Below are 23,173 nucleotides of genomic sequence, written 5' to 3' on the forward strand. Positions count from 1 at the left end.
TGCTTTTGGGCTGGTTTACATTTGGATGTAAGTCAGGTTTAGGACACGCCTCTCAGATTTATCAGTACACGCCCACTGTAACACGCGCTCATAGGTGCTGCTTTCACAATCTCCCTGAAATGCTTTTTCAAAAGTAGGCAAGTATGGTGTGGGCTCAGGCACACTTTCCTCACCCACATCTGTAAGTGTGTCCCAACTTCAATTTCTGATGCTATACCCAAACCAAATTCGTCCAGAAAATCATGTATGTCAATCATGCAGTCCTCTACAATGGCCTCCTCAGAATCCAGAAAATCCAGGCGTTGCTATTTATAGGCATATGCGTAGACGGCTGCTACTGTGCGCCATTCCCATGCAGTGCACTACGCAATGCACAAGCGACCAACACATCCTTTAAAATCGGCCCTCTAAATTCAAATCACTTTCACAAGCCTGCGGAGTGTTAGAATGTACTTCTGGACGCACAGGCATATCCTAGCTGTGGGATTAGGTGAGTGACATGCTGTGTGATAGGTGTTGTGATGATTTAGATGTATTAAATCAATAAATGTCCTGTGTTTATCCGCCATTTTTGAATGGCCAACCAATCAGACTGCACCATAGTTGATATAAAGTTTGCACACTGTAATAATTGTCATTGCCATCATGAGATCCTCCAGCTTTTGCAGGCGTGAGCCACGCCTCCTAACGGAGGTGATGGACCGTTGTCTGGAGCCCGTAGGCCCGCATGTACCGAATTGCATTAAAATGCGGGCGTACGCGGAGGTGAGGCGGAGGCTGCGACGAATGGGCTTATGCAGGATGGTGGTCCAGTTGGAATGGAGGTGGTCTGATCTCCGGAGGCGGACCCCTATCCTCCTGGATCAATTGCGTGCGGGCAACCGCCAAAGTAAGGAATGCATTGTTTATGCATTGCGTGGTGTATGCTTTGTGTTGTGTATGCCTTTCTATCTGTATGCCTTTCTGTGTGTGTGTTTATATTTGATTTAATGTTTTTATTGGCCTGTTTGTTTATTTCATAGTAAGGTCTGCAGCCATTTTGTTTTTTTGACAATGGCTGCAAACAAGTTTAAAGTCCTAAATACAATACTGTGATTTAAACATTAGCTAAAATACTGTAGACATCAGTGTGTGTGTGTGTGTGTGTGTATTTGTCAATCATCATGGTTTATGCCAGATCTGTTTAAATGTTGAAGATAGCTGACAATTTTAGTGTCAGGCTACAGTTTCCGCAGTGTCTCTGCATTATTGTAACAAGGGTGACAAAGGTGTCTGTATGTAATCATCTGGCTAATTTGTCATTTTTAAAATTTTGACCTTGCTCATGCCTTTGCTCTGCTAAACCAGGGAGATCTGGATATCATGTCTCAAAAATCATGTTTAATTCTGCACACCGTGAGTCAGGATTTAGATGGGGTTACCCAAAAACAAAAACACTGTTAGACAGTTATATTTCTACATCATTCTTAAATGCATACTTGCCAACTCTCCCTCATTGTCAGGGAGACAATGAGGGAGAGCACAGATGGTGTAATGGTTAGCATTACTGCCTCACAGCACTGAGGTCGTGGGTTCAATTACCACTATGGCCCCAACTGTGTGGAGTTTGTATATTCTCCCTGTGTTTGCGTGGGTTTCCTCTGGGTGCTCCAGTTTCCTCCCACACTCCAAAAATATATGCTGGTAGGTTAATTGGCTCCCAACAAAATATTAACCCTATGTGTGTCTGTGTGCATGTGATAGGGAATATAGATTGTAAGCTCCACTCGGGCAGGGACTGATGTGAATGGCCAGATTCTCTGTAAAGTGCTGCGGAATATGTGTGCGCTATATAAATAACTGGTAATAATAATAATAATAATAAATAGCAGCAATCTCCCTGAAGAGTCTACCAATCTCCCTCATTTCACCTTACCCCCATTATGACACTGTTATATAAAAGAAAAAACAGAGATACATACATTCAAATGGGATCATTAGTATAATTTCCCTGCATTGGTTATATGGTTATAAGGCACAATGATCCCTATGGTTACATCTATTTTCTGAGAAGTATCAGTGTGTTTTCATCAACAAGTAGATCTTACTAACTGCTTTGGGGCTCCTTTACATGTGGATGTAAATCAATTTTATGACACACCTCTCAGATGTAGCTGTACACGCTCATTGGTGCTGCTTTCACAATCTCCCTGAAATGCTTTTTCAAAAGTAGGCAAGTATGCTTAAATGTATACTGAGTTCTGCCAAGTTTCTAAATTTTTGTTTCCTATTTTTCTTCCCCATCCACCCCACAATCTGCATCCAACCAACCATCCTCCCCATCCACCTCTGAAGCTGCATCCCCCCAACCATCCTCCCCATCCACTCCTGAAGCTGCATCCCCCCAACCATCCTCCCCATCCACCCCTGAAGCTGCCCCCCCCACTCATCACCCACCCCTGAAGCTGCCTCCCCCCAACTCCTCATCACCCACCCGTGAAGCTGCCTCCCCCACTCAGGGTCGGACTGGCCAACAGGGGTGCAGGGGAAACCCCCGGTGGGCCTCAATGCCTGAGGGCCCATCCCCTACTCTAGGGATCAGGTTCCAGACAGTGCACTTGAAATTTACATTATACATATGTTCAGTGGTCGAAGTGAGCCTTTAGAAGTGGGGGTATGGTACAGAGGGGGCGTGGCCAAATCTAGGGAGATGTAGCCACGCCCCTAAAAACTTCTACCCAGCGCTGCGGGTGCAAATTTGTCCCCCTCAGCAGCGCAGGTGATGGCAGCCATCATGCACTTCCCTACAGCCTGTCCTGTTACCCATCCAGATGTGATCTACAGTGTGGCAGGACACAAGCAGGGAGCTTGGATCTGTATGATATAATAACTATCATCCGGATCCAGGCTCCCTGCTCGTGTTCCACCTACAGACTGCTCACCCTGCTGCTGACACACGAGTCCCTCCTCTTGCTGCCCGCACGTTAATGGCGCCCGTGTCCGGTGCGCATCGGCTCCTCATCACTGCACCCTCTCCAGCTCCACCAGCTTCTGCCGACATGTCTGAGCTCCTGTCAGCCCGGGGATCTGCATTTGCACGGCGGCACTGATTGATGCAGCAGCAGCTTTAGCAGGCCAGCACATCCTGCCTGCAAGCTGCTGCTTTGAAATTGTTGCACACCCCCTTCCTCTCTATCCACCAATGAGAAGGAAGGGGGATTGTCAGTAAAATCTGCAGCAGACGCTCAGTGCAGAAATTAAAGCACTGAGCGGAGCTGCTAAGCCTGTAGTGCACAGCTGTAAGACTCGCAGTTGAGCAGGAAGAATGGCCCGTTCATAAAAATTCAGTGGGGGAATGAAGAGGCGGTATACCATACCGTTGTATACCGCCTCACTTCGAGCACTGCATATGTTACATTATACTGCACAGGGCTATTTTCGACAATGCATTGCTGTTATTAATCTGGTACAATATCATGCATTCACTAGTAGTATTTTTACCAAATGTATTTTTAAAGGGATCCAGATCATGCACTCTATAATGGTTAGCCAAGTCTCTGCTGAGACTGGCCACACCATCTCTGGAGGCTGGCCACACCACTAAGTATGGGCCCCTATGACTGCATTCTCCTGGTGGGCCCTTCATGCCCCAGTCCGACACTGCCCCCACTCCTAATCACCCACCCCTGAAGCTGCCTCCCCCCACCTCATCACCCATTCCTGAAGCTGCCTCCCCCCCACTCCTCATCACCCATCCCTGAAGCTGCCCCCCCCACTCCTCATCACCCATTCCTGAAGCTTCCCCCCCTCTCCTCATCACCCATCCCTGAAGCTGCCTCCCCCTCCCACTCCTCATCACCCTCCCCTGAAGCTGCCTCCCCCCACTCCTTATCACCCACCCCTGAAGCTGCCCCCCCACACCTCATCACCCACCCCTGAAGCTGCCTCCCCCCACTCCTCATCACCCATTCCTGAAGCTGCCTCCCCCCCACTCATCACCCACCCCTGAAGCTGCCTCCCCCCACTCCTCATCACCCACCCCTGAAGCTGCCTCCCCCCCACTCCCAATCACCCAACCCTGAAGCTGCCTCCCCCCCCACTCCCCATCACCCACCCCTGAAGCTGCCTCCCCCTCCCACTCCTCATCACCCACCCCTGAAGCTGCCTCCCCCCACTCCTCATCACCCACCCCTGAAGCTGCCTCCCCCCCACTCCCCATCACCCATCCCTGAAGCTGCCTCCCCCCACTCCTCATCACCCATCCCTGAAGCTGCCCCCCCCCCACTCCTCATCCCCCATCCCTGAAGCTGCCCCCCCACTCCTCATCACCCATCCCTGAAGCTGCCTCCCCCCCCACTCCTCATCACCCACCCCTGAAGCTGCCTCCTCCCCACTCCCCATCACCCACCCCTGAAGCTGCCTCCCCATCACCCATCCCTGAAGCTGCCCCCCCCACTCATCACCCACCCCTGAAGCTGCCTCCCCTCCACTCCCCATCACCCACCCCTGAATGGACGATATGAATGATAACGATATCGATCATATTGTTATCGTTCATATCGTGCATTTTTCTGTGCCCAACGACATGCGATGCGTGGGCATGTAGGGACGATATCGATATCGTCTACCGACCGTGCATGCAGGCCAACCTGGTTACTGTAGAGACCCGTGATCGTTATAGTCGTTGGTGTGTTGGATGATCGATATCAATCATCCAGCACACCCAGGAGACCGTACAACGATATCGTTATCGATCGTCCCGTTTGTACGCACCATAACCCTTTCCTTCACTGCGACTATCATTTATTTTTATTGCATGTTTGTATTTATTTTAAAATCCTTTTAAGTTTGTTTTCTATTATCTTTTGATACATATACTTTAGTCCCCTCTAAAGACGTACACAAAATGCAATCAAACCGCGTATGGTGGAAAAGGATGGTGAAGATAACAGCTGCTGCAGAAACCAGATTTGTCATCATCAGTTTCAATATCTTGTGGCACAGGGAAAAAAAACACAAAGAGGTTCTGCAGAAGCTGAGTTTATGTACAATCTAGTTCCACATCAAGAGTATTATATTTTCAGCTGGAAGAGACATTTCAGGGGTCCTGGTTAGTTTGCATAGGGCTAGTAGGATTTATTAAATCTGTCAATCAAAAATCTATTAGTATTATGAACCTACTGGCGACCCCCAAGTTAGCTGTGCAGTCCTGGGAAGGCATTTATATGCTGGGCTGCTGCTGGTAGATGTTGGATAGCTGCATCCCCCTGTGGCGAGTGAGGAAGATTGTTTGTAAATTATCCCTGGCTGAGCTGGCGCACACTCCACGGGGGGGAGAAAGGGGAGAGTGGGGGTGGGAGGGTAGTGTAATGACAGGGGGAGGGGTAACACACGCACCAACAACAACCACTTGGACTGCACTATAAAGCACATTTGACACGCTGGGCGCCTGTACAGTGCACACAGACAGATAGGGTATCTGCAGCCCAGGAGTAGTGAATACAAGGCTGTTGTCCCAGCAGCGGAAACAGTGTTACAGTAACTACAGCGGGGGATCCGGAAAGTTGCAGACTTATCACTAGATGGGCCAGGTATGAGACGTCTTGGAGCCCTGCGGTGGGGAATGGAGACAGCACACCAATTGGAGCTTCCAGCAACTGCTACAGGAGCGCTGAGCCTGAGGGATCCGGAGTAAGAGGACTAATGAGAGATGATAAATAGCCGAGGAGCTTCCCCCTGACTCCTGCATGTCAGACTGCACCTGGAGCAATAGCCCCCTTTATATACCATATACACCCCCTCTGTACATACGGTGCATGGGGCAGTGAGAACTCCCACCGTCCCGGTATCCTGCGCCCTCCGCCTGGATCTGGCGCACAGGAACTTTTTGCGCACCTATCACCTGTTCGCGCTTGGACCGGGCACTGTTGCGTAATTACGCAGCCCATGTTAACGCTGGCTCTCAGCTGGCAGAAGGAAGTCCTGCCCGCTGCGAAACTGCCTCCACCCCCAGCCTGGGGAGACCCTCAACCGCCCCCTCCCCTTTAGCTTTCCCTGGGGCTTTTGTTCCTTCCGTGTCCCGCAGTGGCTCCGAAGTGCTGTGGTGGCGGTGGCTCCTCCACCCAGCCGGGACCCCTGGATCCGGAGAGCGGGACTGCAGCTGGCCCCAGTGAGCGGGCACTGAAAGCTGGGCGCATCAAGAGGATGGTGCGGCTGGCAGCTGAGCTTCTCCTGCTGTTGGGTCTTCTGCTGCTAACCCTGCACATTACCGTGCTCAGAGGCAGCCCTGCCAGTCATGCCAATGCTAGCCAGTATCAGGTGAGAGGCTATTCTGACTTGGGGACTGTGGGGAAGCTAAGCACTGTATGCCCTGTATACTATCCATCCATCTGCATATTTACAGATGCCCTTCATACTAATTCAGTTTTGGAATTGCTAACCCATGTGTGTGTGTGTTTATGCCAAAGTACACAGTGGGTATAGAGCTGTTTCTGTGTGTTTTAGTTTGTTTTCTATCATCTCAATATTGGAACACGTATCCTTGCTGTGACTTGTAGTGCAACAGCAGCTGCACGTCCTAAAATATTGAATTAAATAAAACTGTCTTGTCAGCTACACACTTTAAATGAGCAAGGGTATATACTTCACCCATATAGGACTTGATTGCCACGGAATTTCGCGTTCCATATCTGAATGGCAGGAAGAAATGATTTGTATTCTAGTTCACCATCCCCTGCACAGTTGTAGACTGCCTGAGCTGCTTCTAAATATTGGTAGCAGAATCCCTATTTATTTAATGGAGACTTGGCAGTAGTTTAGAAAGAAATCTAGCGTCTGTCACTTCAGAAAGTGCTGCCATATGCTTCCTACTTTCCTTTATAGTGCAGCAAAATGATGAGATGGTAAACTCTCTTCTCAACAGAGAAAGATTAGGCATAGGATTTATACCCTGCATCCCAGCAAAATCCAAACATCTGGTCATCAAAGCCAGGTGTGTGTTATAGGAACACTCCTGCTGGATTGAGAACGTTTTATATGAGTTCCTAAATGGGAAAACTAGAGCACTGTTAGATGTTTTAAATTGGTTAGCATTGCTGCCTCACAGCACTGAGGTCTTGGGTTCGATTCCCACTACGGCCCTAACTGTGTGGAGTTTGTATATTCTCCCTGTGCTTGTGTGGGTTTCCTCAGGGTACTTTGGATTCCTCCCACACCCCCAAAAATATACTGGTAGGTTAATTGGATCCAAGCAAAAATTAACCCCAGCGCGTAAGTATGTGCGAGTACTGTACCTGTGGCAGGGAATGTAGATTGTAAAGCTCCAGTGGGGCAGGGAATAATGTGAATGGACAAATACACTCTGTCAAGCGCTGCGGAATATGTGTGCGCTATATAAATAACTGGTAATAAATACATTGCATCAAAAGGAGACTTTATAAACCGAACATCTCAGGGAAGGTCTGTGGTGCAGACACAAGTGCTGCAAATCTGTCTCGCTGAGCAACTGCTAGAGAGGGGACACTTACATGGCAGCCTCTCTCTGCCCTGTCCAGAAAACAGTTTACCTGTGTATGCCAGCGATGGGCATCAGGTGACCCTAGGGCATCATGCGGCCCTCTAAGCTTTCTGCTTTGTTGTATTTTCGATATAGCTTGTAACACTTATTTAAAATGCCTGCTGCTATGTTATTACAGATGGGTGACTCTTTCATTTAAATGTATTACTTCAAATTCGTATCTAGTTTAAGACTAATGTCTGGCCCTTTTAAAGGTTAGAGGGCTGCCCAGTGTAGCCCCTGAAGTGTATCAGGTTGTCTATCACTGCTGTATGCTGTAGCAGTGCCCCGTAATACTTGCACAAATATGATGTCAAATTGCAACACGTGTTCCAGGGGTTGGGTCAGGGAGTGGGAAATGTCACAGGACCGTTGGTAAATATGGTGCAAAGAGAATACTAAAATAGAGCCTCTAACTTACAAAGAAACATCTGTAAATGTAACCCTATGAATTTTCGAACTACTGCTTAAAGTGCAATTCAGTCAGCCAAACTATTTCTGCTGCCTGTCAGTCCAATTGTAGTCCTATCAGTTTGACGTGTGCGTGAGATGACTGGGGTGATGCCCTTGCAGTATAGAGATGGGGGTGCAGCTTTGATTTAAAAAGAAAAAAAAAAAAACTTCTGACATATTCCAGACAGACTGAGAATTTTAATATGCTCTGTAGGGATATACCCTTTAGTAGTGATTAACTTTAACCCAGTACTATTCCAGTGCTCAGTCTGTTATTCTGTTATGGAAATAGCCACATTGAAGCAATTGTAACAAGGAAGTTGAAAAAGAGGGTGCTAGGAGCTGCTACTAGTGTATCTAGAGCATTATGCAATGCAAGCTGAACCAAACTTCATAACTGTTCTGCATTTCAGTTATAATTAGTGGGAGTGGGTCTAAGGCAGCTTAAATCCATTCCTTGCTGTAATGCTATAATAATAGGGGTGTGCGAGCAGTGCTGCTGCACAGACTTCTGTGGGTGACACTGCTGCTGCCACACGCTTCCTGCATCTGGCTAGCAGGGTGCCTAGAATAGCCCAGTGCAGCCAGAATATCTGCTGCAGTGCTGCCTGGAGCATTCTAAGGACGCTTTAGCCATATACACTGCTGCCCTTACAAACCCCCCTGAGCATCCTGAGGTTGCTCTGGGTATTGATGGCATGGGCTCAGGGGGCATGGCCTGCAGAGGACACTCAGTTTTAGCACTGATGCCACCCTGGGCTACCACTGCTGCTCCCCTGTTTGTGTCTCAATATGTTTAGCTTACCAACCCATGCCAAAGTCTTCCCACTCTGGTCAGTGCTATAGATAAAGCAGAAATGTACATTTTTTTTTTTTTCTTTGCTAGATATCTCAGATTTTTAATACCAGCTCTGTTTCATATCTGGGTTGAGGCTTATCTGCTCACAAGAATAGCCGCTGTTAAACATCTGGGGAATCACCTGGCAGAAGTTGGCTTAAATGAGCGAAAGCTGGAGTACAAGAAAAATATAGCCAAAAACAAATAAATGGGGCCTAAAACGGACTTGATGGCCACTGGCCAGGTACCATTGCTGCAATCCGCCTTTGATCTTCCTCCTGTCACTGCAGCTGCTCATCTGACTGGTGTTAGGAGGCGTCTCACGGTGGATGCTTACTGTAAAATAACCATCTGATATCTACTGTCTAGTGCACATGGTAAAATCAAGGGATACATGGGCTGGAGGACCGTTATGCCAGGTGCTAGACATTTCTGGTGTGAAGTTGCTCAGTACCTCGTACCTCCTGCTGTCAGTATGCTCCTCCTTATGTTAACCAGTGTGGTAGCAGTGACTGAAGTTTGGTGAGGAAGTTGTGTTCCTGACTCCTGCTGAACCCTGCTACCCAGGGTGAGTTATGCACGTATCCATTCCAAGGTATGCAGTCGGGAAGCCGGCGGACCTAATCTCGACAGCCGGCTTCCCGACTGTCATATCCCAGCAAGGGTCTAAAGACAGGCATCGATATGCCGACGCCTGTCATTAGACATACGCCGGAAGCACGACGCCCGGCATCCTGATCGAAGGGACGCTGAACGCGGATAGCCAAGGGGGGGAGGGACGGTTAGGTTTAGGGTTCCCGGGGGGGACTTAGGGTTACCTCGGGAGGTTAGGTTTAGGCTAGGGGAAGGGGGGGCAAGCGTTGGGCACCCCCAGGGGGGACTTAAGATTAGGCACTCCCCCGGGGGACTTGGGTTTAGGCGGCGGGGAAGGGGGGGTTAGGTTTAGGCACTGGGGAGGAAGGTTAGGCACCCTTAAGGAAGGGTTAGGGGGTAGAAATAGGTTAGTATATACTTACCTTTGACGACCGGGATTTCCTCCTCTGCCGGGATGCCGCTGTCGGGATTCCAACCGCCGGGCATGGGTCCGGCGGTAAATCATACTGATTCCCCATTCCAACCCTAACCTATTTCCAAAGGAGTTTATTTACAAAGCACCAGGACTGAAACTCTGCGCTTCTAATCGTGTTTATGACTGAAATGTAAAAGGTAATGCTTCTACAAGCCATGTCTTGTTAGTAAAATCGCTGCACTTTTACATTTCGAGCAAATCTGCTTTACCTGGAATAAAGAAAGATAAAGGCCCGTGTTCAGTTGCCGGAGAAAAGACCCGGACTTTTCGCATGCCGGAGTTTTCACTGTCATTGCTAGTTTTGCCTCCAGAAAAGTATCTCACTCGTCAGCGCGATTCGCCCTATTCTAAAGGACGCGAAAACGTGTCCCAGTGAAACTGAAATTGGTGAAAAGTCCTGTCAGATTTGGGGAAATCAGCCTGACACCCCCCAAAAGATACACTGACATGGGGGATCACTATGGATACCTCCGAATAGCCCTGCTGGAGGTATTTGGGGTGCTTAAATGCTCTCAATTGGTGCTATTTAGCATCTTTGAATAGCATTTAGCAGTTTTTTTTTTTTTTTTGGCAAAAATAAGTAGTCCCAGCAAATTTGGGGTACATGACAATGGGTGCAAACATGGTTAAATATCGCTATAATACCTTCAGCAAACACCTGCAATCCTAAAAAAACGAAAGTACTTTTTTTAGGGTGTTGAAAATATTTTTTAAACTTTTTTTGACGCAGTTTACCTTTTGGGGGACTGTCACAAGGCTGCAGGGGTGTTCCCGCAACTTTGCACCCCAAACCCCATGCACTTTTTTCCGCCTCCATTCACAGGTGAATCTTTTCGCTGGTTTCAAGGTGCAGACTTTTCGCACCAGCAAAGTCTTTGTAATTTAATACAGGGAAAAGTTCCCGCCTGGCGAAATTACGTCACCGGCGAAAACTTTTCGCTGATCTCTGCTTTTCGCCGGCAATTGGATATGGCCCTAAATCTTTTTATTCCGTCTTTGAAAGTCAATTTCCATATTCACCCTTTTATATTATAAAAAATATATATTGTGTGTGTGTGTGTGTGTGTGTATATATATATATATATCTCTTAATGTAAACACTACAAAATAAAGTTATTAGAATGGAGGGCACCTTGGTGCGGAAAGTCAGATTAATACGCAATCGCTCTATTTTGGGAGTTTATAATACACAGCTACATATTGGGTTGATATTTTATATATCCAGACACAGCAATGTAGCAGTTTTGCGTATACTTCATGAATTAGGGTTAAGTGGAAACACGTTTGTAGGGGACCCCCTGAAAGTGTACAGTCTGTACCTTTTGAATATTTTAACAAAAAAAGTACGTCAGCCGTCCCATTCACCTTGGGTCTAATGGTTTTAAACTTTGTACAAGTGAGTAAGGCCACAGAGAAAAAAAAGATAGATGGATATATCCATCTATCTATATCCCATTTAGCCTATTGAGCGCCTAGGTTAGCGTGAATATTAGAATTGTTTTCCATTAATGACTGTAACATACAGTATAAGGAGCTCTCATGTCTAACTGTTCTAAAATCACGTGACATTCCTGAATCTCTTGCCTGTTAACAGGCTCCTTTTTAGTACCAAATGGTTTAGATTATCCTCCTCAATGTAACAGGATTTGAAAGCTCCAATATTGTAATTCTATCTCCTGAAGTCCTTTCAAGTAAATTATTTTTGTTGAAGCAGCTGTATTTCTGAATTGAAATATCTAGAACAATATTAACTTGATTAATTTTCAGGTAATTAATATATACTAAAGTGAAGCGTAACATTTTAGTCTGTTCATATAATACATTGGAATTAAAGTGCAATTTCAGAATTTAATCCACTATACGCAATATTCCACTATGGACAGATGCAGCAGTTTTTTTGTGTGTGTCAGGAGGGAGGGGAGGGGGTTCTGTAGGGGTCTCATTTCATCCTCTTAAATTTTGTGGATGTTAAAATCTTTACTGGCTGTAATCTATTCTGCGTCAGTTTCAAACTGCTGAATATGACCTTTCATTTCACGAGTTTGCACTATTTTTAAATAGATAAAAACGTAATCTAGTTTGTGGTTGCAAGAACTGGCGTGATTCCGGCAATTAAACCCCAAGATTTAAAGTGGTAATTTTAAAAGGCAAAAACAAGTTGGTTTGACTTTCAATGTATTGCCGTTTTTAAGGGGTCACTCCTATTGGCCACAAAGGTCGCTAGTTGCCATTACAGTGGCATAGCAAGAGCACCGTAATTCTCACCCCAGTCTCGCCCTGGCAGGGCCGGATTAAGGGGGGGGCGACAGGCGACAGGGGCGGTCGTCCCGGGGCCCACACACACATACCCGGCTGGTGACGCAGGGACTAGGGGCACAGGTGGACTGCTGCCTGCACTGCTGCATGATCAGCAGGGTGCAGGCAGATACCTGTAAGGGGACAGTCCGGGGATCCGCGGCGCTCAGTAACTTCATTGAAGTGGAGATACCAGTGGCCGGTGCAATAAAGTGTTTTGTTTGTTTTTGTTTCATCGGTGCAATGTGCATGACGTCACGCAGCGCTACACGCATTGTAAGAGCAGGCATCCGAGGAGCTGTGCTGTGCTGCAGTGAGCATCCGAAAAACAAATAAGGTAAGTGTGGGGGCTAGGCGCTGGGGAGGTAGACGCAGTGTGCCGAAGAGACACAGGGTCTGTCAGTGTCAATTAGGGGGAGGAGGCACTGTGGCTGTATTGGAGGGGGACAAGGGCCCCACAACTTATTTGCCCTGAGGCCCCCACATGACTTAATCCGGCCCTGTGCCCCGGACTTGCAGAGTTTTGTACGTAGCTTTATTGGGCTGCAAACAAAAATCCGCAACTCTGGAAGTACCGTAAGTGCGGCATATAACTACTCTTACTCGTGCCGCAAGAGAAATCACTTGATTAATATGATTGACCGCTAAATATACCGGCTAAGGGCTTCATTTATCAATGAGTTTTATCATTCACAACGAGTGATTAAACTTGTTGCGTATGATAAATGGTATCATTTTTCAAACAAAGGACAGTTGGTAGCTGAGTGGCTGGAGCACCATCGTTATACGCAACGAGTTCTATCAAACTTGTTTATAAATGAGGCCCTAAATCGCCAAAATCATGCTACTCACAGCCTATTACATTTGAGCCATAATGTACTGTATGACACCACTTTTATTTGTTCAGCATGTTAAGGTGGTTTGTGTGTAGTAGATGGATAAAAATGACGGTTTCATATTTTGGGACACTCTTGTGAATGCAGTTTTATCCAGGGATTGTATATATTCTATTCAAGACATGCCCTAGAGCAGCTCATATTAGGGTTTTAACAAAACTGTTGTCAAAATGAATGCGGTTTGTGCTAACTGTAGCAATCACATGTTAGCTTGTGTCAACAAGCTGTAAATCAATAAAACGATGAAAATAGCATTACAGCAATAAAATTAGTTCCTGATTAGCGATAATGTTCTAGCTCTCTTCCAGTATTTCCTGTGCCTCTAAGAAGGCGGGTGAGTGCAGGAATAGGTCATTTATGGCTGGAAAGCCTCCTTACCGTAAACTTGCCCTATCGTTTCCTTCCAGTTCTTCTGTAGCGCCATGTTCTCTATTGCATGCTGATATTTCTGGTCTCTGTACTGCACAACGGGGAAGACCGGATGGTGTCAGTATTGAGGGTATACATTCTGTGGCGCTGGTAATTTCTAACACGTTTCGTACTTGATGTACTTCATCATGTATACTAATAGCTGCAGTCATTGATTGGTTCTGTATAGGCGTCCGAATAATGATCACTACACATACTGACCGCACACCTAGAGGGATTTTTTTTTTCTTTTTCCCGTTTTACCTGATCATAGTCCATTAACTTGGGTGCTCCACATATGGGGGTCACATGGTACCTTAGCTTACCAGTCTGATGGAAAATTACCAGCAATACAGTTTATAAAGGTTGAAAGATTCAGATGCCATCAAGAAGTGAAGCGGAATGTACTATGTAACCAGCCTGTTGACCGAGTGGAATTACAAATAGTGCTGTTTGTTCACTAGTGGTCTTGACACCTGAGGGGGGGCTCATGCAGATTGAGCACTACCTCAGGTTATTACTGTGTTTTGCTTGATTTAACATTGTGCATGCGCACTAATACAGTCCAGAACGCAACCTTCAATTACAACCCCCTAAGACTGAAGAGATGGAACGGGGGAGTGAATGGGAAGTCTTAACACTGATAAGCAGGAACTCACAATTACTGTATTACGTGGCTCCTGCAGGCCAGAATCGTTTACTCATGGTACAGGTCATGTGTAAATCTACGAAGATAATGTAAGTTCTTCCGAGCAGGGCACTCTACCCTCTTGTGCTTCTCCTTACTTTATTTTCATCTACTTACTCCCCATTAGGACACCTAACACTTGGTTGCTTATGCTCTGCTGCTTATTTGGGAGTTATGGCCACCAATGTATCCATGTCCTCGTCCTACATTGTGCTGTAAGTCACTTTTTTGATTATGTACTTTGTAAGGCGCTGCGGAACACTTGTGGTGCCATATAAATAAACGATGATGATAATAATAACATGCTGCCATTGCAGAGCTAACCACATCAAGTGATGATTTTGGCCCTACGTATAGCATACTTGCCTACTTTTGGAAAAGCATTTCAGGGAGATTGTGAAAGCAGAACCTATGAGCGCAGCGGTAAAGTGGGCGTGTACTGCTACATCTGAGAGGCGTGTAATAAAATTGATTTACATCCACATGTAAATGAGCCCCAAAGCAGTTAGTAAGATCTACTTGTTGATGAAAACACACTGATACTTCTCAGAAAATACATGTAACCATAGGGATCATTGTGCCTTATAACAAATGCAGGGAAATTATACTAATGATCCCATATAAATGCATATATCTCTGTTTTTTTCTTTTATATAACAGTGTCATAATGGGGGTAAGGTGAAATGAGGGAGATTGGACTCTTCAGGGAGACAGGGAGATTGCTGCTATTTCAGGGAGTCTCCCTGACAATGAGGGAGAGTTGGCAAGTATGACGTATAGGTGAATATACACCTGTGCATCATCAGTGTCAGGACCTGGAAGAGGACATAAGAATATTTTCTCAAATGATGTAAACCGTTTATGGTGTGTGCCTAGACAAGGGTGATGCGTTAGACTGGCGTGTATCCTTTAGAGACAAAAAAGGCTAAAGATAAAATAAAACCATGGTGATTCTGCTAGTAATAAGGGATTCCTGCCTTTTCAGTAACGTGTACATAATTAATGAAACCTGCATCTGACAAAAAGACTAGGAAGGTTTAGAGTGTGGCTTTGCATGTGTGCCACTGCGCATACCCTCTGTCAGCCTGGAAAAGATTTCATAGGATGAGATCTAGAATAAAAGAGCAGCTGAACAGGTAACTCTTGGCATTATGTGGCTCAAGAACCTCCTATTTACAATGCTGGGTTTTTCTCTGCTCTATCACAAGTACAGTAGCATTTAAGCAAAAGGAAAATAATGACTTAATCCACGTATATTTTAATTGGAGCCATCATTGTCCTTATCCTGGTCTCTGCCTTTTGGGGGGGGGGATGTGAAAATGTGGGTACATATTATGGTTTGGTGTTTAATCCAGTGAACACATATCCTTATGAGGAACACAAGATTTGAGTCTATTGTTCCATATGACACAACCTTAAAATACAAAGCCCATTCTAATTTGGCTGAATTTAGCATTGCACTGTTGTCGATATCTACAACTAGCCAGACATGAGCCCATCCTGCTACTCCGGGCTACTGTTGGGTGGCTAAATTGGTTGAGATCGGGCTGTTTGGTGCTTTGCTGTCACCATTTGGCTCACACTGGGGACTCTTATGGGTCTATTCATGATGTTCATTATCGGGGTTCTGTTCAGCTTCGCTGCTCCTTTCCTACAGGTCACTCATGCGCACATGTGCCCCGGCGGAAGGAACCGGACGGGCGCAACCCGGGACTCTTTTCCATAGGGAAGGAGCGGGTAGCTGGAGCACTCACCATCAAAAGATGGCGAATGCTCTCGCAATCAAGATCCGAATATATTATATTTTCGGAGCTTAATGAATTCCGTCCCCATACTAGTGTATGGGGACAGTGGGCCATTCCGCAGGAGCAAGGTTAATAGGAGATATGTGATATCTCCTGCTTTACCCTGTTAATGAATGGCCCGACAACTACATTTTTACAATTGCAGGTGAAAATGTGCATTCTCACATGCTTTTGTAAAATTAATTAAGTGATGATGAATAGGCCCCTTAATGTGGCCATCTACCAGTTGCTTTTTCCAGCATGCCCTATAATTGATCAGACAATTTCAGTTTGATTCTTGAGTAATTGGGAGGTTGATGTGTCAAGCAGTGAAGAGTGGAGAAGTGGACCAGTCTATAGTTTATTCCAAGGTTCGACAAATTCCAGGGGCCAGGTTGCCATGGCGAACAGATTTTGCTACCTGGCGACCAGATAATCCATGATTGGAAGAAGCAGATCCTCGTCAGCCCTAGCGAAGAATATATAATTTTTTACTATATATTGTCAGTCTATGCAGCTATGATTGATTAGCCAAGTTCCGCCTACAGCAGGTGATCTTTGATTGGCTCTGTGCATGCACATGACATTGTGCAGTGTACAGGAGCCCAGCAGCAGCAACTGGCATGCAGCCACCGGGACAGACAGGAGGGAGGGAGGTAGACGCGGTCACTATGAGGAGCATCACGGTCCAGACGCCCAACCATGCAGCCCCCACGGGCAAAGACGCCCAGAAAGCCACATCACCAGGAGGACACTGTGCCTGACAGGCCTGAGAGAAATAGGTGCCAACACCTGACCGGAGACCAGATTGAGGTGAGGTGCCAAGCAAGGAGAGTGGGGAGAGAAGCCCGCAGAGGGAGGAGAGGACTTGGAGACTGGAGTCTGGGGAGAGGAGTCTGGCTGCTGTGGGGAGTTTGTGAGGTGGCAAAGGCTGCCATGAGCCAAGGAGTGTATGAGAAGGCTGACTGGCAGATTAGGGGAGAGCGGGGATTCTGCTGGAACAGGGGTGTGAATGAGTATGCTGAGACTTGAATAGGGAAGTTGGTGTAGAGGCTGGCATGAGGGGAGAAGAGGCTTTAGGAATGAGGGCCCTGGGTGAGGAGGCTGAGGCACGCATAGTGGAGTGGGTGTGGAGGCTGGCACGAAGGGAGAGGAGGAGGCTGCATATTGCTGGAATAGGGAAGTTCGTGATGAGGCTGATGCTGGCATAAGGGGAGTGAATGTGGAGGCTGGTATCGGGAGAGGAGGAGGCTGCAGGAATTAGGACTGGGTGATGAGGCTGGTATAGGGGAGTGGAGGCTAGCATGAAGGGAGAGAAGGCTGCATACTGCTGGAATATAGAAGTGGGTGAGGAGGCTGGCATGAAGGGAAAGGAGGAGGCTGAGGCTGGCATAAATAAGGGGAGGGGGCGAGGTAGCTGGCATGGGGGGAGAGGAGGCTGCATATTGCTGGAATAGGGAAGTGGGTGAGAAGGCTAACACTGGCATCCTTTATATTTTAATAGATAAACATGAATATTAATACATTCACATACCGTATATTAATACCAATCAGGGAAAATCCTTATTTTGCATTAAAAATGTCAAGTCTTGATTCAGAACCCCTTGGACACTCTCCTAATGAATAATTAGGATAATTGGAAGCTTCTAATTAGCTTAATTAGTACAATAATTACATGTCCTTATTGGTTTGGGGAAAATTTATTTATATTATATTGGGACGGTGGTCTGGCTCCTACACTTTCATTCTGGCTCCTAGAATTTAGAATAATGGAGCGTACACACGGTCAGATTTGTCAGACTTGTCAGATTTGTCAGATGAACGACTGAACGATTTGAACGATTGAACGATTTTTGACTGCATTAAAATGAATGGAATCGTCCAAGTCTGACTGCAAACCCATCAGATGTCAGATATCGTTATCTGACAAACGGGAACGCGCATCGTTGGTCATCCATCGTTCAGGCATGTCAGATATGAACGATTTTCCTTCAGATATGAACGACTGAACGATTTTAAAATCGTTATCGTTCATATCTGAAGGAAAAATCTGATTGTGTGTATGCACCATAATTTGTCAAGCCCTGGTTTGTTCTTTTGATAGACGGCAAAAAGACACCATTTAAAACCTGCATTTCTGAATACAAACAAAAAACAAACAAACAGGCCTTTATGTTATACCTCCCAAAATAAGCCAATGGCAATTCGGGATAAGGACATGGCTGCATCACAATCGACAGTTTGCGGTTTCTACATACCTCCCAACCTACAGAAGTTCGTGACAAGTGTCCTGATCAAATGATGGTCCCCTGAAAATGGGGACTGTGTCACTAAAATCAGGAAAGTTGGGAGGCATGTCAAAGGGCTCTCCGTTAATGGAATGGTCTAAATACTAATCGATGAGAATACCAACATCCATTACATTTGGAATTTCAAATGTATTCTGCATTATTTAAGACCAGACACAGTCTGGGAACATAAATTACATTCCTTAAGAGATTTTGCCAGTAGCTTTAAACTTGACTTTTCCTTCTGATAAATTAGAAAGGAAGAGACACACAGCTGGAAAAGTGATAAAGAAATGATGGCACTTCTAAAGAGAGAACCACTGACCATCTCCGAACAAAATCCTTCTGTTGAAAAGATCATTGATTTTCCCCTGACAATTTAAGTGAACATCTGTGCAGCATTGAAGCGGATTTCTTCTGAGGTAGCATGTGCCGTGGTGTGTGATATTTGAGATCACAATGCAGATCCTTCTTTCTACACCCAATAATGAATATAGCAGGTCTGTTGATATTTCATTATGTCCTGCCATTTCGTTTCATCACTATTTTACGGGTATGTACCAAGAATGATCGCAATGTGTCATCTCTGTTGAATTACATTTATTAAAAAAAAACAACCTCTATTCCTTATCCCATCACAGGACGCTCTGGAATTATAGAGCTAAAGCTCTTGCGTGTCTTTACAATCAATAAAATGTAACGGTTCAGGGTGAAGATTCAGGTTGTAATGTTGGTTTGTAAGGGTTGTCACCCCCAAAATAGATCCAAAGTTAATTCAAATTGTATATGCCAGTGTGATCAAGCCAAGAGTAATCCATTCTGCAAGTGGCACAACTGGCACCATAAATGCTCTGTTTAGATGTGTGTGTGTGTGTGTGTGTGTATATGTATGTATGTATGTGTGTATGTGTATGTGTATGTGTGTGTGTATATATATATATATATATATATATATATATATATATATATATATATATAATTTTTAAACTTGTGAATAAATATGCACAATATAGGTGGATTTGTGGCAGAATAAAATAAGGGCTTATCTGTGTGTTCATATGCATAATAGACCTTTCATCACTAATAAATCCAGTTGAAATGAGTAGAAACACAAAACCTAGTGTAGCGTATTATGAAAAGTGGGGTTGTATGCCATATACATTATATTTAGTGTACATCATGATTTCCAAGAGGTTCTGTAAAGAAGGCTAACTGCATAACCCAACGCGTTTCATCATATCCAGACTTCACCCCTCTGGATTTAATTCTCTGCAGTATAGTGGAGTTAATTACAATGTAGGGCCAAAAATCATGGGATAACTCTATGTAATGGTAGGTGGCATCGCCATACTGTGATGTCTTGGAATTTCCCAGATCTGAGACCTCTAGTAAGTCAGTTTGAACACTGGACATGCTGCTCATGGCAAGGTGACGTGAATTATCTGAGTTCGAACGGAGGATGATGGTGGTTGTCCAATGGATGGAACGTTCCATTTCCGAGGCTGTGTGGACATTCAACTTTTTTCGATCTACGGTGTCAAATACCTTATGGAAGGCATTAACAACCACCGTGGACATAAGTGGCTTACAACGGGTGCTTAATGATCAGAATTGTTCATGGTAACAGACAAACAGTGGCTCAAATCACATCCACTTTCAATGCAGGAGGTACCTATACAGGTCAGTGCAGTGTTCTATAGCTTAGGGAGCAGAAGACCACACCTGAGTGCCCCTGTTAACACTACGACACTGGACACAGCACCTCACCTTGGCTTGTGACATTGCTAATTGAACCCTGGAGGACTGGCAACATGAGTCATGGTTCCAGTGGTTTCGGACTGAGGGTACGGTTTGGGTGTGGCACAAACCCCATGAGTCCATGTATTTCAGTTGTCAACAAGGCACGGTGCAGGCTGGTGGTGGTTCCATAATGGTGTGGGGTGTGTTCACGTGGCATGAGTTAGATCCTCTGGTCCGCCTGAACGAGTAATTGAATGGTAGTCACTACGTTACATTGCTTGATGACCATTTTCAGCCCTTCGAGAACTTCATGTGTCCCCACAACGATGGAATATTCCAGCAGGATAATTCACTTTGTCATCGGTCCCAAGTTGTCCAGAATTGGTTCGAGAAGCATTCTGGAGTGTTTAAGAAATGGTGTGGCTACCAAGTTTGCCCGACATGAACCCAATTGAGTTGAGTTTGCACCCAAGATCCAGTACTTACAAAGATCAGGGAGCTGTGGGAAGCTATCCAGATGGCATGGGTCAACATCTCTGCGGAGGTCTTTCACCCACTTGTGGAATTGATGCCACGTCGAGTTGCTGCACTTTGCAGAACTGGACGGGGTCCTACACGATTCTTCTGTCCCATGACTTTTGGCACTTCAGTTTATATTTGGAAGCCTTACTTGCTAGTGTTGAGGTGGGATTGAATCTATTTTACAAATATTTAATGTTATGTACCAGAAATTCATCTTGAGTCGTGTATGTGTGTATACATTATTTCAAGTGGGACAACTTGCATTCTAGGGGCTGTAGGAATTCAGATCCTATTTGGAGTAATTTTCTATTATTACAGGCTAATGAGTGTTTGAGTTGGGTCAGGTTGTGCTTGCTCTACAATCTCCTCCTCCCCCACACCTTACCTTATTTTTTGTGTGTGTGCATAAGACAGACATGCATGATAACCTCGGCATTCTTTTACTGATAATAAGGTGCTAAAAGTTTTGCTGGCATGTGACCCTGATCACCCTGTACCCGGTCTTCATTTTTTTTTTTTTTATATATATACAGAACCCGGTCTCCGAAAATTGTACAAGGGCTTTCATGCTACAAACTATGCATGGTGTTGAAGATCAGGTAACAAAAACAAAAATCGATAAGAATTCTGTATTTGCTGAAAAATGGGTAGCATCCTATATTTAATTTTGTTATTCTTACCACCTGATCTCAGCGGCTGTCTCATCTAGATGGTCTTTAGATGAATAATGAGTGGTAAATTAATTCACAGGTCTCCAGATTTACTTGGAATTTTGGGACTTTTTAAACCTGTGAATCCACCAGCTCTGCCAGACATGGAGGTATTTTTCATACCCTAATAGGTATTCAGGTCAATTACCAATTCCAGCCACTATATAAGAGGGAACCAACCTTATCTGGAATGTCTAAGTTCCCCCCCCCCCAAATAAAAAAAAAAAGTAATGTTGTATATTACCACTTCAATTAATTCACAGTGCATCTGGAAAGTATTCACAACGCTTCACTTTTTCCACATTTTGTTATGTTACAGCCTTATTCCAAAATGGAATAAATTCATTTTTGTCCTCAAAATTCTACACACAATACCCCATTATGACAATGTGTAAAAAGTTAGTTAGTTGTTTTTTTTTATTAAAATTTGCAAAAAATCTCAAAGAAATCACATGTACATAAGTATTCACAGCCTTTGCTCAATACTTTTGTTGATGCACCTTTGGCAGCAATTACAGCTTCAAGTCTTTTTGAATATGATGCCACAAGCTTGGCACACCTATCTTTGGGCAGTTTCGCCCATTCCTCTTTGCAGCACCTCTCAAGCTCCATCAGGTTGGATGGGAAGCGTCGGCGCACAGCAATTTTCAGATCTCTCCAGAGATGTTCAATTGGATTCAAGTCTGAGTTCTGGCTGGGCCACTCAAGGACATTCAGAGTTGTCCTGAAGCCACTCCTTTGATAATTTGGCTGTGTGCTTAGGGTCGTGTCCTGCTGAAAGATGAACAGTCGCCCCAGTCTGAGGTCAAGAGCGCTCTGGAGCAGGTTTTCATCCAGGATGTCTCTGTACATTGCTGCATTCATTTCTTCCCTCTATCCTGACTAGTCTCCCAGTTCCTGCCGCTGAAAAACATTCCCACAGCATGATCCTGCCACCACCATGCTTCACTGTAGGGATGGTATTGGCCTGGGGATGAGCGGTGCCTGGTTTCCTCCAAACATAACACCTGGCATTCACGCCAAAGAGTTCAATCTTTGTCTCATCAGAATAGAGAGTCCTTCAGGTACATTTTGGCAAACTCCAGGTGGGCTGCCATGTGCTTTTTACTAAGGGGTGGCTTCTGTCTGGCCACTCTAATATACAGGCCTGATTGGTGGATTGCTGCAGAGATGGTTGTCCTTCTGGAAGGTTCTCCCCTCTCCACAGAGGAGATATTTTTCTGTACCCTTCTCCAGATTTGTGCCTCAAGGCAATCCTGTCTCAGCGGTCTACAGACAATTCCTTGGACTTCATGCTTGGTTTGTGCTCTGACATGCACTGTGAACTGTGGGACCTTCTATAGACAGGTGTATGCCTTTCAAAATCATGTCCAATCAACTGAATTTACCACAGGTGGACTCCAATTAAGCTGTAGGAACATCTCAAGGATGATCAGTGGAAACAGGATGCACCTGAGCTCAATTTTGAGCTTCATGGCAAAGACCATGTATACTTATTTACATGTGATTTCTTGGAGTGGGTTTTTTGTTATAAATTAAATTTGCAAAAATCTCAACTTTTTACACGTTGTCATTATGGGGTATTGTGTGTAGAATTTTGAGGACTAAAATGAATTTATTCCATTTTGGAATAAGGCTGTAACATAACAAAATGTGGAAAAAGTGAAGCGTTGTGAATACTTTCTGAATGCACTGTATGAGTCTTCAAATTATTTTGTTTGTTTATATAATGTTGAGAGGATTTTTAAGGACTCTATAACCTGCAAAGCTTATTTGTTATATGGAGCTTAACAGCTGGAGGAGGCCTCCAAGAATGAACCACTGAGATCCACTTTGTAATTTGGCTCGCATAGAGAAGTGGGGTATGTGATGGTGTTCTTGGAACATGTCTGGGTTTCACCATCTGACCTTGTGCACCAATTGATATAGTTTCACCATTACCACATGT

The 23,173-nt window shown here is 45.1% G+C and overlaps 1 protein-coding gene across 2 annotated transcripts in view; it reads left to right on the top strand.

The window, feature by feature from the left end:
* The first annotated feature begins 5,385 nt into the window (after positions 1-5,385).
* ISM1 (isthmin 1) overlaps positions 5,386-23,173 on the top strand; it is a 64,528-nt gene continuing 46,740 nt past the window's right edge. Inside the window, exons 1-2 of one of the 2 annotated variants that reach the window (XM_088479442.1) lie at positions 5,386-6,297; positions 21,049-21,114. In XM_088479442.1, coding sequence (XP_088335568.1) covers positions 6,184-6,297; positions 21,049-21,114 — 180 coding nt within the window. In that variant the 5' untranslated portion in view covers positions 5,386-6,183. The remainder of the gene's footprint in view (positions 6,298-21,048; positions 21,115-23,173) is intronic. The other variant, XM_088479443.1, reaches the window with a different exon arrangement.

The sequence above is a fragment of the Taudactylus pleione genome, unplaced genomic scaffold, assembly GCF_031769625.1.
Source record: "Taudactylus pleione unplaced genomic scaffold, aTauple2 ptg000235l, whole genome shotgun sequence".
Classification (NCBI taxonomy): Eukaryota; Metazoa; Chordata; class Amphibia; order Anura; family Myobatrachidae; genus Taudactylus; species Taudactylus pleione.